Source organism: Mustela nivalis, assembly GCF_964662115.1.
Source record: "Mustela nivalis genome assembly, chromosome: 19".
NCBI classification, from domain to species: Eukaryota; Metazoa; Chordata; class Mammalia; order Carnivora; family Mustelidae; genus Mustela; species Mustela nivalis.
In genome coordinates this window covers 613,070-627,406 of record NC_139038.1, presented here as the reverse complement: position 1 = coordinate 627,406, position 14,337 = coordinate 613,070, and the positions used below count along the sequence as shown (strand labels likewise).

General features: G+C 50.1%; 1 protein-coding gene and 1 long non-coding RNA gene across 4 annotated transcripts in view; both read left to right on the top strand.

Moving 5' to 3' along the window:
* CHLSN (cholesin) overlaps positions 1-14,337 on the top strand; it is a 123,225-nt gene that overhangs the window by 9,214 nt on the left and 99,674 nt on the right. For all 3 annotated transcript variants that reach the window (XM_082713996.1, XM_082713997.1, XM_082713998.1), the window contains exon 2: positions 619-748. In XM_082713996.1, the coding sequence (XP_082570122.1) occupies positions 620-748 (129 nt within the window). In that variant the 5' untranslated portion in view covers position 619. The remainder of the gene's footprint in view (positions 1-618; positions 749-14,337) is intronic.
* LOC309854640 lies at positions 6,630-9,442 on the top strand. Its single transcript, XR_014306323.1, has 2 exons — positions 6,630-7,906; positions 8,127-9,442. It is a non-coding gene; the product is annotated as an uncharacterized lncRNA (long non-coding RNA).

The window sequence follows — 14,337 nt, the reverse complement described above, 5'->3', positions numbered from 1 at the left end:
CCCCCTAGACATCCTCCCTCAGACTTCCTCCTTCAGAGGAGTCCTCTCAGAGGTCCCAGCAGCAGCCAATATCCCTCAGTGGAGGGCTGTCCACTATGACCTCTCTGACATGCTTCCAGGTTCTGGTACTTCATCCAGTTCTTGGTTCTCCTGCGGCACAATCCTACAAATGAAATGGGTTTTAGAATTCACAGCCTTCTTTCTGTTCTTCTACAAGGAGTTCTAGATACTACTGTGCTTGAGAAAGTAGACATAATCAGATGCTTCTCAGATTGTGTGTCCTTCCTTCTGTGTGGCCCTGGTTGATACTTCTTTCATAATCCAATGAGGCCATCCCAGACTCATCGTGGTCCCCTCCACCCCTTGGTGACTGAATGCCCTAGTGGCAGGGTACATGATGGTCACCTGTGGCCTGTGAGGCTGCAGCTTCTCCAGCTGATGGGAAAGGAGAATTGGGGATTTGACTTTGTTTTAATTTGTATATCCTGTATATTCTGAAATACCTTTGTACTTCTTCAGCAGTGGGACAGTCCTCTTCCTCCTTTGTTTAATAAAATGTCCCAGAGGCTGAGACCTTTTATTTCCCATGTATTTAGCAAGTCGCCTTCTCTGTTGCAGGATGGCAAAACAGAAGAGAAAAGTTACCGAAGAGACAGAGAAAAAGAAGAAAAAACTGAAGAAGGCATCGACAAAAGAGAACCTGCTGGCACCCGAAGCCACCCTGGGGACCAAGCAAGTGCACCCCGAGGTAGGTGCACGTGGGGTCGTGGCGGCCTCACCTCGTTTCTTCGCTAGGAGGGGAGGCAGCTGGAGCTTGGATTGCTGGTGTCTGCCCGAGAGGAACAGAGGATGGAACAAGGGACATGTGGACACACTCGGTGCCTTCTAGCGGCCACTGTAAGACAAATAAGAGGTCAGCAAAGTTTAGGTTTGAGTAGCCGCCCGATCTGCAGACCGCCGTTTGGGGTGCCGTGCTGCAAAGGGCTTGGCCCCGTGGTGGTGGCACGGTGACAGGGCAGCCCTTCGAGCAGTGCTCTCGGGTGGGCCAGCGCGGCGTGCACAAGGAGGGACACCTTGGGGGATGCATGGAACGTGGCCCGAGACTCTGTACTCAGGAATTCAGATCATAACATAAAAGTGTTCACGTCTAGCATGACGTAACTCTGCCACAAAAGTAGGTATGTGCATTTAAATTTGTTTAGTTACCACCATGTTCTGAGTGTCAGCATTTCTCTTTATTGAGTGGTCTTTACAGTTCCTACCATGCAGATGATCAAAATGGCCTAAGATATTATAAGTTCTGACAAATTGTTGCACATAAAGTAGAATTTGAGCAGGTAGACAGCAGTAGCGATGCGGCAGCTTTCCCTGTTCATGCACCTGTGGGTGAGCATCCCTGTTCCTCGAGTGGGACAAGGCTGAGTGTGGGTGTTGGTCCTGTTTCCCACGCTTGCCTGTAAGCCCTGAACAGCCTTGTTCACATCAGTGAGTGAGGATGGAAGTTTGGTCGTAACAGCATTCTTAAATCCTCACATTCGGAGACGGTTAATGTGATTTGGGGCACATTTTATCAAAATTTATTTTTAAAGATCTGCCATTAGATGACAACTTGACTAGATCCTTCTTCAGTTCTTTTGAAGAAAAAATTGGAAACTACCTGACTCGGTCAAAGATGTGTTGCTGGGGTAGTTGGGGTTGACTTCTGCAACACCAGTATTTCAAATTCTGTCCTTGCTTAGTGCCCCCCAGGTATTTATGCCCTCAGCAGTGTTCCCTGGTAAGATTGAGGTGACAGGTGGCTTTTTAAAAAAAAGATTTAATTTATTTTAGAGAGCGAGAGCACGCATGTGAGCATGAGCAGGGGAAGGGGCAGAGGGAGAGGGAAAAAGAGAATCTAGGCAGACTCCACGAGGAGCCCACGACCCTGAGATCATGACCAACCCAAGTGGGAATCCGATGCTCAACCCGGCGCCCCAGCAGGTGGCTTTTTCTCCAGAAAACAGGGAAAGGACCATTATGCAGGGGGGAGGAGAGGAGGGCCAACCTGACAACCAGCCAACTTCCTGGCTGCGGGCCATTCTAGCCTTTACTTGGAGCAGGTTCGGAAGGACCGCTAGTGGCATTAGGGCCCTGGGAGTGCACTCCTGAGACCACCTTTGCCACGCGGCTGCCCGAGTGAGTCTCGGTGTCCTTCAGAGTATGTGCGACCGCTTTGATGACTGTTGGTCCAGATCACTTGAGGTCTGCATCCACTGAGGCATCTCTGTACTTCTGAGAGGCGCTGTGAGCTCATTCAGAAGAGGCTCAGCTGTGGCCATGGGGCCTGGGAGGTGTGGGGGTGAGCAGGGCGCAGGACCCTCACTGGTTCCGGGTACCCTTTTTCTGCATGCTCTTGGCAGAGAGCCTACCAAATGTGGCAGCTCATCTGATCACAAGGCCAGTCTACTCCTGTGTGTGGAAGTGTGGCGGTTCACACAGCGTCGGTGTCAGGAACCTGGCTGGCATCAGTGGTGCCTGCGTCTTGCTCTGAGTGCGGGCTCTTCACAAACCTGTGACGCCCCCGGGGCCAATTCTTGTTAGTCTCTGTCCTCCGCTGCTTGAACCCTGACTGGGTCTGTTCTTCTGCTTTCCAGCTCTCCGAAGGAAGCTGGCGTCGGGAGAGCTCTTCAAGCTCCTGCTTGGTGCTTCAGTCCACCCCGATTCCTACAGAGCCGCAGTTACACATGATTTTCTTGGGCTCTTTCTAGGGTACTTTCCTGCTGCTTCTAGACTCCTCCAATTTCTTTCTCTTTTTCTTTTCTTTTCTTTTTTTTTCTAAGATTTTATTTATTTATTCATGAGAGACATGGAATGAGGCAAAGGGAGAAGCAGGATCCCTGCAGAGCAGGAGCCCAATGCAGGACTTGATCCCAGGACCCTGGGATCATGACCTGAGCCGAAGGTAGATGCTTAACCAACTGAGCCAACCAGGTGCCCTAGACTCCTTTAATTTCTTTAAAATAAGCCCCATACAGGGGTGCATGCCTGAGTAGCTCAGTCAGTTGAGCATCTGATTCTTGGTTTTGGCTCAGGTCGTGATCTCAGGGTCCTGGGATCAAACCCCCCATCGGGCTCTGTGCTCAGTGCAGATTCTGCCTGAGATTGTCCTGCTCCCTCCCCTCTGCCCCCCCCCCAAGTTGTACACATACACACTTGCTCTCTCTGTCTCACACATAAAAAAAATAAATCTTTAAAATATAAAATAAACCCCATACTATCACCTTGGTGAGTTTTAATTTTGTCACAGAACTTCCAGCTTTCCTTTCTTGATCTCTGCTTGCTGGCGGGACCCACAGACAGTGTGGGTTTATGGTAGACGCCAGTATGGGTTAGAATTTCTGCGTAAGATGCAAGGTGATACTCTCTGTTAAGTTCAGGTCTTTTTTTTTTTTTTTTTTTTTTTTTAGTATGTGATTGTTTTTTGTTATTAAAGTACATGTTGATTGTACTTCTATATATTCCATATATGTTCTCATATATATTGTACTTACATACAAACAGAAGAGGAGCTTCCGGTTTCTCTTCTGGTGATTAGATTTTTGTTTGGTTTGTAACATAATGGAGGAGGTTCCTGGTAGAGGCACGTGCACTTTTGCTTCCTTTTCTGTCCCTGGGTGTTGAGGCTCAGGGGCAGGCTGGCCGAGGAGTGGAGGAAGTAGAGGAGCAGGAAGTGGGCTTTGAAACCCACCTGTGGCCTGCGGAGGAGAGTGAGTGCAAAACCGGGACTGACCAGCAGGGGTCGCAGCCCCTCTGCCTTTAGGCAGCTGGTGCTTGTTTGCCCCAAAGAGCTGCAGCCAAGCGTGTTTCCAGGCCCCGGGAGGATTTTTAAGTGCGTCTCCCAGTGAGGTGCTGTGCTTGCAGGCTTGTGTCCCGAAGACCCCTTCTTATACTGTCAGTCTCCCAGGGAAGTGGAGACTTCTCTGGGAGGACACACCTTGGGCTATCCTAATAAAAGTATTTCTTTACTCTGTGGTTCTCATGGGAATATGGAAAAGCAATGTCAGGCAGTTTTCTAAAGAGAGAACATTGACCGCTGCACCTAATCTTAAGGAGAGTGGGTGGACCGGGCCTGGAGAGCACATCCTATTACCCTGGGAGCTCATGGAAAAGTACTGTGCTGTCCCCCCCACTGCCCTGGCTCCAGGATCAACCTCTGGAATCCACATGAAGAACAGAGAAGCCTCTGTCCCCACTTGGACCACTGTGTTGTCCTCCCGGGACTGTCCGTCTAGATAGGCCTATGGGACCCTGTGTGGCCACTTCCCACAGCACAGACGCCCTGAGCCTGTGCCAGGAGAGCTGACGTTTCCTCAGTGCTCGCCCTCTGTGGCCCCTGGGGGCAGCTTCCTCAGAGCCAGACTTCCCACTGGGATCAGGGGGCCTTGGCACACCCAGTGGGCTCATCTCTGACTTTCATGCACTCTGGAACGTAGAAAGCCATCTGTACAGCCCCAGACACCCCGAACCCCCCGTTCCACTCCTTCATTTGTGTGGCTCACTAGCCCATTAACCTGCCAAGGCCCATGAGGGTCTGCATCTCAGAGAAGAGGGTGTGTGTGATGTCCTGGGATAGGGCAGAGCCCTCCTGCTGCCTTCCTTGGTGCTTGGTAACTGGTTCTGGCTGGCTGGCCACAGACTTTACTAAGGACCTACGGCCTTAGTATGTCCTACACCTAGCAGGTGCTACGCCTTCTCCCGCTGTTGTGCTGGGTGGACGACCCAGGGGTCTGGCATGGAGTCCACAGGCCTGTCTTCTTCCATCCTTCTTCCGAGTATGATGTCCTGGACCACAGAGTCTCCACCCATTTCCTGGCTTCTTGAAACTGTCCTGTGAGCCTGGGCTTTGGGACTGGTCAGTCAGACCTTTAAGTTGCTGGTCCCCTTCCACTGAGAGGGTTGTGAAGATTAAATCTTAGACAGCAGGTGTATTCAGAGGGGCTGCGACCCTATTATCAGCTGGCACAGGAAAGGGCAGGAGGTCGTGGTATTGCTCCTGCAGGTCTACCCAGCCCTGCTGAGGAGATCCTCCATGGTTTAGTTTCTGTCCCAGACGCTGAGCCATATGCCTGGGAAATGGCCTCCCGCGTCTGTCCCCTCGGGCCAGTCAAGCTGCTACATGCCTTGACCAGCACCTGGGAGGGGCTGCTGCGGTGCCCACGACCTGAGCTGTCCGGAGACAGGAGGGGTGGCTGGCGGTGAGTAGGGGCCTTCTCCCTTCATTTCTCAGGTGAGAATCCCTGTGTTTGCAGAGCACCAGAGTTCTCATGGGACAGCCCTGGGGTGCCCCAGGCCCAGGTGTGGCTGTGGTCCTGACTTCATGTATGAGTCAACTAGAGAGGCTGGTACTTGCTTGGTCACCTGGCCAGCTGGGATAGAGAAAAGACTCACAGTGGGGTTTCCTGCATCTCGCTACCTTTTGGAGCACCCGAGGAAGACCAGGACAGGGAGCTGCAGCGTTGCCTGCCCTGGCCCTTTAGGGTAACTGGGCGGGGAGTGCCAGTCAGTGGGCTGCTCAGCCACGTGCTTCGGCAGCAGTGCCTGGCACCGTATAAGGAATATACCCAACTCCTTTCTGGCATCTGCTCTCACACTGTAAATGTTGGTGATGTGCTTGGGAGAAAGACCTCAGATTTGACGAGCAGACCGTCCCACATTGGGAATGACAGTGCATTCCTGAAGTCTGGAGGGCATGGTGACTTCTTCTTTCAGAATGTCATGTGCTGTGCATAAGCTGTTGGGCTCCCAAGTTCCTTACATGCCCCCTGTGTTTTCACGGGCCCTGCAAGGACGTGGCTGGTGACAGCGGGGCTAGACGTGGCCCGGGCTCCGCATTTCCATACTCAGAGTGCTCGGAGTGTTGCTTATCTGGAAGGGAAGTAGCTACTCCATATGGACCATTTTTTTTCCTTCCTATGTAATCTCGAAAATGGGATAAGAGCTACGGGCATGAAGCCAACAAGCACTTTATAAAACCATCGAATGAGGTTGTGAACTTTATGGCCTTGAGAATTTGCTCAGAGCCAAAATACTTCATTCCAGTGGTATTTTGCTTAAGAAATATTATGGGTCTGGCAGTAGACTTTTTTGTTAAACTGGTGGGGGTGAGGGGATGCTAATCTTTATAGGCAGCTCCCTGGGAGCCTAAATTGTTTTTCCAGCAGAAATTCCCCTCTGCCATTATTTTGTTTTCTACTTGGTGACTACTGAACACTTAAGTTGTCAGCCAGCTGGGGTTATAAACCAACCGACTTCAGGGCTAAAGGAGTTGAGAGGAAAGGCAGACCAAGAGAAGTTCCGTGACTCCCCTGAGGTCCATGGTAAGTTAATGGGAGGCCGAGATCCCCTTGTCCTGTCTCGGTAACCCAGCTCAGCCTCCTCCCGAGTTTTTTCCTTTTTGTGGCCGAGTAACACTCCACTGTACTTAGCACGCATTTGGTCCTCCGTTCACCAGATTGCGAACATTTGGGGTGTTTCCAGTTTGGGGCTAGAATGAGCATGCTGTGAATATGTGTGTGCAAGGCTTTCTGTTTTCATTTCTCTTGGGTATATTCTCAGGACTTCGGTGGACCACATGGTAAGTATGTGTTTACTTTTTTTTTTTTTTTTTTAAGATTTTATTTATTAATTTGACAGAGAGAAATCACAAGTAGACGGAGAGGCAGCCAGAGAGAGAGAGAGAGGGAAGCAGGCTCTCTGCCGAGCAGAGAGCCCGATGCAGGACTCGATCCCAGGACTCTGAGATCATGACCTGAGCCGAAGGCAGCGGCTTAACCCACTGAGTCACCCAGGCGCCCCTGTGTTTACTTTTTTAAGAAGCTGCTAAGCTGTCTTGAAAGTGGCCGCCCCAGTGCACGTTCCTGCCAGCAGTATGTGAGGGTTCTGTATGCTCTGTGTATCTGTCCACACTTGGTATTGTCAGTTTTTAAAATTTTGGCCACTCTCGGGAATGTAGTTATGTCTTGCTGTGTGTGTGGTTTTAAAAGGCACCTTTTTTGAGGTACAATTGACTTGGAGTAAACTGTTCGTTCTTGTGGTTTTTCACTAGCATTTCCCTGATCGCTGGTGGCGTGAGCATCTTGTGTGCCTTCTGGCTGCCGGAAGTTAAGTTATCTTTGGTGAAGTGTTTGCTCAGCTCTCTTCTCCATTTTTGTTGGGTTGTTTTCTTATGGTTGAGTTTTGAGAGTTGGTTACATATTTTGGATACAGGTCTTTTATCTGATTTCTGTTTTGCAAGCATATTTCCCCTAGTCTGTAGCTGCCCTTCTCATTTTGTGAGCAGTGGCTTTTGAAGAGCAGAAGTTCTGAATTTTGATCAAGTCTGGTTTCATCAGTGTTTCTTTATGGTTTGCACTTTCTGTTAACGTGTCCTTTGGCTCACTGTGTCCTACAGGTGACCCCGAGTCCCCCGTGTGGCTCTTCCTCATTGGTTGTAAGTTCTACTTAACATTTCCCTGGAGCGCGTCGTGTCCTCTCAGCCTCGCTGGTAACAGTTGTTTACCTTGTTTCTGTGTTTACCTGTGGAAACGCCTGCTGAGCGCACGTGTGTCTGCTGTGTGTGTGCACGTGACTGCTTCTCGGGGGCTCACACCTGGAAATGGAGTGGCAGGTGGGAGGATCGGTAGGGGAACACGTGGTACACAGTGTCCAGGGGCCCCACTGCTTCTGTGTCTGGCAATCTGGTGGGTGCAGAGTAGGACCTGCTTGTTTGTTTGTTTGTTTGTTTAGAGAGTTGGGGGGGCAGAGGCAGAGGGAGAGGAATCCTCAAGCGGACTCCCTGCGGAGTGCAAAGTCAAACACGGACCTCCATCTGAGTAGGGCCTCTTTTAATTTGTATTTTCCTAATCACAAGGGACCAAGATGGTTTCTAGTCATTCTTTTTTTTTTTTTTTAAAGATTTTATTTATTTATTTGACAGAGAGAGAGATCACAAATAGGCAGAGAGACAGACAGAGAGAGAGATGAGGAGAAGCAGGCTCCCTGCTGAGAGAGAGCCCTATGGGGGACTCGATCCCAGGCCCCTGGGATCATGACCCGAGCCGAAGGCAGAGGCTTAACCCACTGAGCCACCCAGGCGCCCCGGTTTCTAGTCATTCTTTAAGGATTGGTCTTTCTCCATGAATTTCCTTGTCACATCTTTTGTCTTTGTTTATTTACTTATTTATTTATTTATTAAAGATTTATTTATTTGACAGACAGAAATCACAAGTAGGCAGAGAGGCAGGCAGGGGGTGGGGGGAGGCAGGCTCCCCGCTGAGCAGAGCCGGATGCGGTTGCTCCATCCCAGGACCCTGAGATCATGACCTGAGCTAAAGGCAGAGGCTTTAACCCACTGAGCCACCCAGGCGCCCCTCTTTTGTCTTTTTTTAAAGAAATGTTTTCTTTTTGTGCGTGTATTACACATATTTTCTTCCAGTTTGACGTTGATGCGGATGCTCTCCACGTGTGCAGGCTGATGTCAAACCTGTCTGGTATCGTTTTTCCCTTAGGATAAAGGCTGCCTTCTCTCTTCCACAATTATGAACATATTGTCTTACATATTTTTTTCTAAATTTTGTTGCATAATAGCCCATTAACTTGTCATGCCATTATTTATTTAGCTTGCTTCTTGCCACATTGTGTGATTCTTCAGTTTTTATAAAAGCGTGTTTTAATACTGAATAGAGTAAGTACTTACTGTTTTGGGGATGGTGTTCTTGGCCTTTGTCATGTATTTTCTTCTTTGTATGAGATTTGGAATCGGCTTTCAGGTTTCATGATGATAAGTCCTTTGTGGTTTATTGGGGGGTAGTTTTTAATGTCCTTCATGTAAGTGTCATGCTTTTCTCTGAGGAGATCTCCGTATCTCTCCAGGAGTGAGTGATCTGGACAAGGCTCCTGCAGCCAACACAGGGCGGACTCCATTGGTCTGTTTTTTGAGTCACATAACATCAGGCTACAACTTGGTGATGGTGGCTGGTCCGTGAGGAGCTATGGTCCTGTTGTTGCCCGTACCAGACACCCCCGGGCCCCTTGGTGCCTGCTCTGGCCTTCCTGCTGTCACTGCTCGGCCGCACGGTGTGGCCCTCCTCTCCTTCTGCCCACATTCCTTTCTGAAATTGAGCTTTCTGGCCTGGCCAGCCTTTTAATTTTCTTCTACTTTTTCTTTCCTCACATTCTCCATATTGATCCCTCACCTAACTTTTCTATAACCGATCAAACCTAGTGGCAGCTCACTGGGATCAAACTGGGACATTTAACCTGTTCAGCAAGTATATATTAAAAATTGTTTTTTGTTCTGCTGCAGACACGAGTTTTATTTAATGTTGAATTAACATATGTTTTCATATTTAAGATATTATCAGACTGCTCATTACTGTATATATTGTTCCATCAACTCTAATAATAAATCTGTTTTATAGAGGAAGGTGAATCAAGCAAGGTAATTTTTTTTTTTTTTAATGAGGGTTGGGGTAGAGTTTAGAGGACTTTGGGGCGGCCTCCTGTTTGTAGTAACCTGCAATGGCTTTTCTCACATATAACTTGTAGCAAAGCACACAGTATGTAAAACTGTACTTGTAGTAGATAGATGGTTAATTTGCCATGTTGCTTAAAATCTGGGTTTACAATCACATCAGTCACTGTTGGGGTGGAAAAATTGCATGAAACATGAGAAAACCCAATGATGAATGGGTTCTGACCTTGGTAGTAAGTAGTATTTCTCACTGATTCCCTCCCATTTGCATTAAGTAGCAAACACTGATCAGATTGGCCTAAGAAGGGGAGCCTGATGCAGGCCTGACCTTGGGTTGGATGTTTCCAGAAGAATGAAAAGGGCCTGTGTCTGTGGCCATTTTTCATTTCCATATGTGCTTGCAAAGCATTTGGTAAAATTTAACATCCATACATGTTTAAAAACAATCTCTCAACCCCCCCTCCCCGAAATAATCCTCTTCCCCTTAAAAAAAACAGTAAAAGTTTATTACAGAATCAGACACCTTTTTTTTTTAATTAAAAAATATTTTATTTGTTTATTTGTCAGAGAGAGAGAGAGAGAGAAAGAGCGCACAAGCAGGGGGAACAGCAGGCAGAGGGAGAAGCAGGCTCCCTGCAGAGCAGGGAGGCCGATGCGGCACTCGATCTTGGGACCCCGGGATCATGACCTGAGCCAAAGGCAGACGCTTAACCAACTGAGCCACCCAGGCATCCCCAGGCACATCTTTTTAGATCTTACTTCAACAGAAAGGTACTCCCAGAATTGTCAAAAGGCTGAGGAGATTCAGGGTGGCTCTGCCACTGGGCTCTTTGAGTCCCTCCCCTCGTCCTGGGAGGCCACCAGAGCTAAAGTTCGGACTTGTGGGCACCTGCAGATTGCCTCAGGACAGAATAGCCCTCATGTCTTGCCACGTCTCTGGTTCTAGATTCTGGGAACCACTCAGTTTGGGCCTGGGGGTTCCCTGCTCTTGTCAGTTCTTGGACACTTTAAGAGAGCGGCTGGTTTTTGTACTTGGCCAGCCTTTTGGTCACCATGCCTCTCCCCCACCTCAGAGAGTTGACCTAAACCAAATCAGGGCTTGGCCAGCTAGGAGCCTTCTGAGGCTCTGTGGGCCGTGTGGTCTGTGTCACTGCTCAGCCTGTGTGTGGAGGAGCAGGGCACCGACAGTGTGTAAGCAAACGGCCACAGCCAAATAAAGTTTATTTACCAAAATAGGCGGGCATGGGGCACTTGGCCCAGAGTTTGCATTCCTGGTCTAAACAGTCTGGCCCACCCATACTGGGCCCTGGCCCCCACAGCTGCTCCCAACCCACATTTGTTCCTTGCTCTGGAGCAGCACTCCCTGATGGAGGTCTGGCAGCTCAGGCTGCACATCTCCCGGCCCCAAGTGAATGGGTCTCCACAGTGTGAAAGGAAGCCCAGGGCCTGTACTTTGGGTAAGGGACAGCCCTTCTCGGGGACCCTGGGAAGGCTGGCAGGCCTCTGGGTTTGTCCTAGGGACTGCTGAGGGCCCTGTGTCATCGGGGGGAGGTTGCCTTGGGCATTGCCACACAGAGGGCTAAGGAGAAAAAGAACACAACGTCTCTGAATGGCAAGGGAACATTTGATTTGAAATATAAAATTAGTATCTACATAGACAGGAAGTGGAACCACCAGTGGGTGCTAGTGTGCTGAGCTGGGACACCTGCGGCCTCTTCTAGACACAAGCCCCGACGGTCCAGGGTGCAAGTGGGTGGCTTGCTAGTTACCTGCATCCCCTGGTCCCTGGTTCCTGTGTCCCAGGGAAGGCCACTGCTGAGATCCTGGCTGCAGCTTGTCGGGGGAAACGAACACAGAGCACAGAGGCCCTGACCGGCGATCTCAGAGGGAACCCTGTCTCGGGGTTTAAAGGCTGGTAGTACACCTTAAAGGCTGCAGAACCTTTCGGTGCTGTGCTAGGGGGCATCCGGCCTCTCATTGCCCAGCCTCCATGTGGGGGCAGTTAGGGGCCAGGTGTCCCAAGGGCCACTAGGAGCTGAGGGGGTAGAGGGGCTGTGCGTGAGTCCCTGTGGCTGCCTCTGCATCCTTGAGGGGCTTTCTGGTGCCACAGCAGGCTCTGCGAGCTTGTGCGGGTGCTCTCTTTCTCTGTCAGTAGAAGAAAGCACAGGGAGGTATATGTTGGCCTTGAATGAGGTGGTGCTTCGAAAATGTGGAGCCCTCGAGTACAGGCAGCGACTGTACCTGTGCTGGGGCACGCTCCAGCCAGCGCAGGATGGGTGTGTGGGGGGCGTGCTAGAGGACTCCTGTGAGGAAGGGGATGGAGGTGGGGGACACAGGAGGCCCCTTCCCAGTCCTCCAAACCTGGTCCCACCCCAGGGTCTTCTCCCAGCCACAGCCGAGCGTCCATGTGTTGGGATGGTGGGTTTGGGGGTGGGCCTGCCTGGGAGGGAGCCTTTGTTCCTGCTGGAGCCGCCCCGAGCTGGTGCACAGGGCCAGCTCGTCTAGAGGGCCTGGTTAGAATGAACTGTACCTTTGGAGTGCTCACTTTGATATTTTCTGAAAAAGAGTTTATTTTCTACTTTTCTAAGTAGGCTGCATGCCCAGTGTGGAGCCCAGAAGAGTTTATTTTTGATAAAATTATAAATACATAGGAAGTTGCAAAAAATTATAGGGCCAGTGTGCCCTTTGCCCAGTTTCCCCCACCGATCACAGACCACAGTGTCAAAACCAGAAATGGACGTTGGCGCAATCCACAGAGCTCTTTCTGACTTTACTAGCTTTTGTGTAGTCATGTAGCACGTGTACCTGTGTGTGTGTTCACATGTTCACGTGCTCGCATTTGTGCGCACACGTGCCCTGCTGTGTGTGCTTGTGTTTGTGCTTACGCGTGGTGCTTACATGTGTGCCTGTGTGCACGTACGTGTTTGCTTGTGGTGTGCATGCACATGCAGCCTTATCGCCAGTGTAGGTGGCTGGGGCCACCACCACAGTCAGGGTGCAGAAGTCCCCTGTCACCGCACAGCTCCCTGGTCCCCTCCCTTTCTAGCCATTCACTCACTGAACGCAGGGCATTGGGTTGTTTCCAGGTCTTTGCTTTTATGAATAAAGCTTTTATGAACATCCGTGAGCATGAGTGCTCATTTCTCCGGGGTAAACGCCCAAGAGGATAACTGCTGGGCCATTTGCTATGTGCAAGTTTGGTTTCTGAGCGAGCAGCTGTCCCAGCATATGTGCCCACCACCATCCCGCCTGAGATGAGCCCCTCCACCTTCTCACCGGCATTTGGTGTTTCTCTGGTTTTTATTTCAGTCATTCTGATGGTGGTGCTCACAAAAGTGCCCTGGGAAGTAGGAGAGGGGAAATGAAAACTTGCTTTTCTCAGGTTTGGCGATTTGTGTCCTTGGTGTGCTCAGTTTTAGAAACTGCCGGTGGGCAGGTGTAGGGGCATTGTCCTGGCTTTGTGGCGGGGCCGTCCTGCTGGGGCCAGGTTTGACGTGGCCTCTGCCCTGCCTCTGTGTGACATCCTGTCTTTCGCCAGGAGCTTTTCGGGAGTGGCAGGCCTCCCTGGGCATCGTTCAGAAGTGGCTGTGGCCACAGGGCCCATGAGGCCCACGGTCAGTTAGGTTGGCCTCGAGCATGTGTTCCTCATGTTCTCTACAATGGGTATTCTCCACTCGTTTGTCAAATCTGAAGAATTACAGAAAAGTTGGAAGCTGATAAGCTTTCCCTGCTGCCATGGAGACCTGGCAGCCCTCATTCTGGGCCAAAAAAACCAAGGTCCTCCCCCCACCCCCAGTCCAGCTGTCTGTGTATCCGTTGCTAATGCACTCCCTGCTGCTGCTGCCAGCCAGCCAGCGAGATGTTTGTAGCTTTGCTTCCTTGTGCTCAGCAGAAAGTAACTCAGCGAAGTGGAATTAAAAAAAAAAAAAGGATTGTTTGTTGTTTTTCCTGACTTACACATGACCAGTGTGAAAAAAAGAAAAGGAAAGCTACAGGAAACGACACGGAAGAAATCAGAAAGACAGATAACCCTCCGGTGAAAATCTTGGAGTATATCCTCAGTATTTTCACAATGGTTCTGTGTAACAGAGTACCCACATCAGCCCTGGGCACTGTAATTTATTTTCCACGTTTTCTAGTATGACAGAGAGAAAGGTAGCTCACGGTTGCTTTAATTTCATTTTCCTTGATTACAGCCATGAATGGTCATTTTCCACATACATATCGGTCATTTGCTTTCGTGGATGCCTGTAGGGTTTTTTGTTGTTGTTGTTTATTTTTTTCCCACTTCTGTTGCAAAGCCTGTCTTCTCTGTATTGATCAGAAAACTTGCTCCTTATGCCAAGAGCTCTTCGTCTTTGCTTTATGCTTCAGATAGTTTTCCAGTCGAGTTCTTCTTGTTTATGACTTCCGCTCTGCCTCTCCCAGACTGCTCCCTCCCGGCTCTGCATTGGCCTCCCGGGCCTCTGTGCATAGACCGCCTCTCCAGACTCTGTCCTGCCCTGTGCCCTCTTGAGGTTCCGTTTCTCCAGCTGTTGGGAATTTGAGGGGTGTGCAGCGAGGCGTCCCCTGGCTGCCTCAGAAAGCCAGTGGCCTCCTGATTGAGGACTGGGACTGCTAGGCCGGCAGTGGGACCCTTGCTTCTGGGTTGCGTCTGAGCTTGGAGGGCTGCTCCACCCCGCAGCTGACGGAGACCCCAGATTCTGAAGGCCAGTTGTTTGGTTTTTTATGAGGAGTACAAAGGCAAAAGGAAATGTAGATAAACTTGAATTTCCTTATAACCTGCAGCCCATTGACAAATATTTGAGACAGACAGAGTAGAACATTCCTCCAGGAAGCTCCCGATC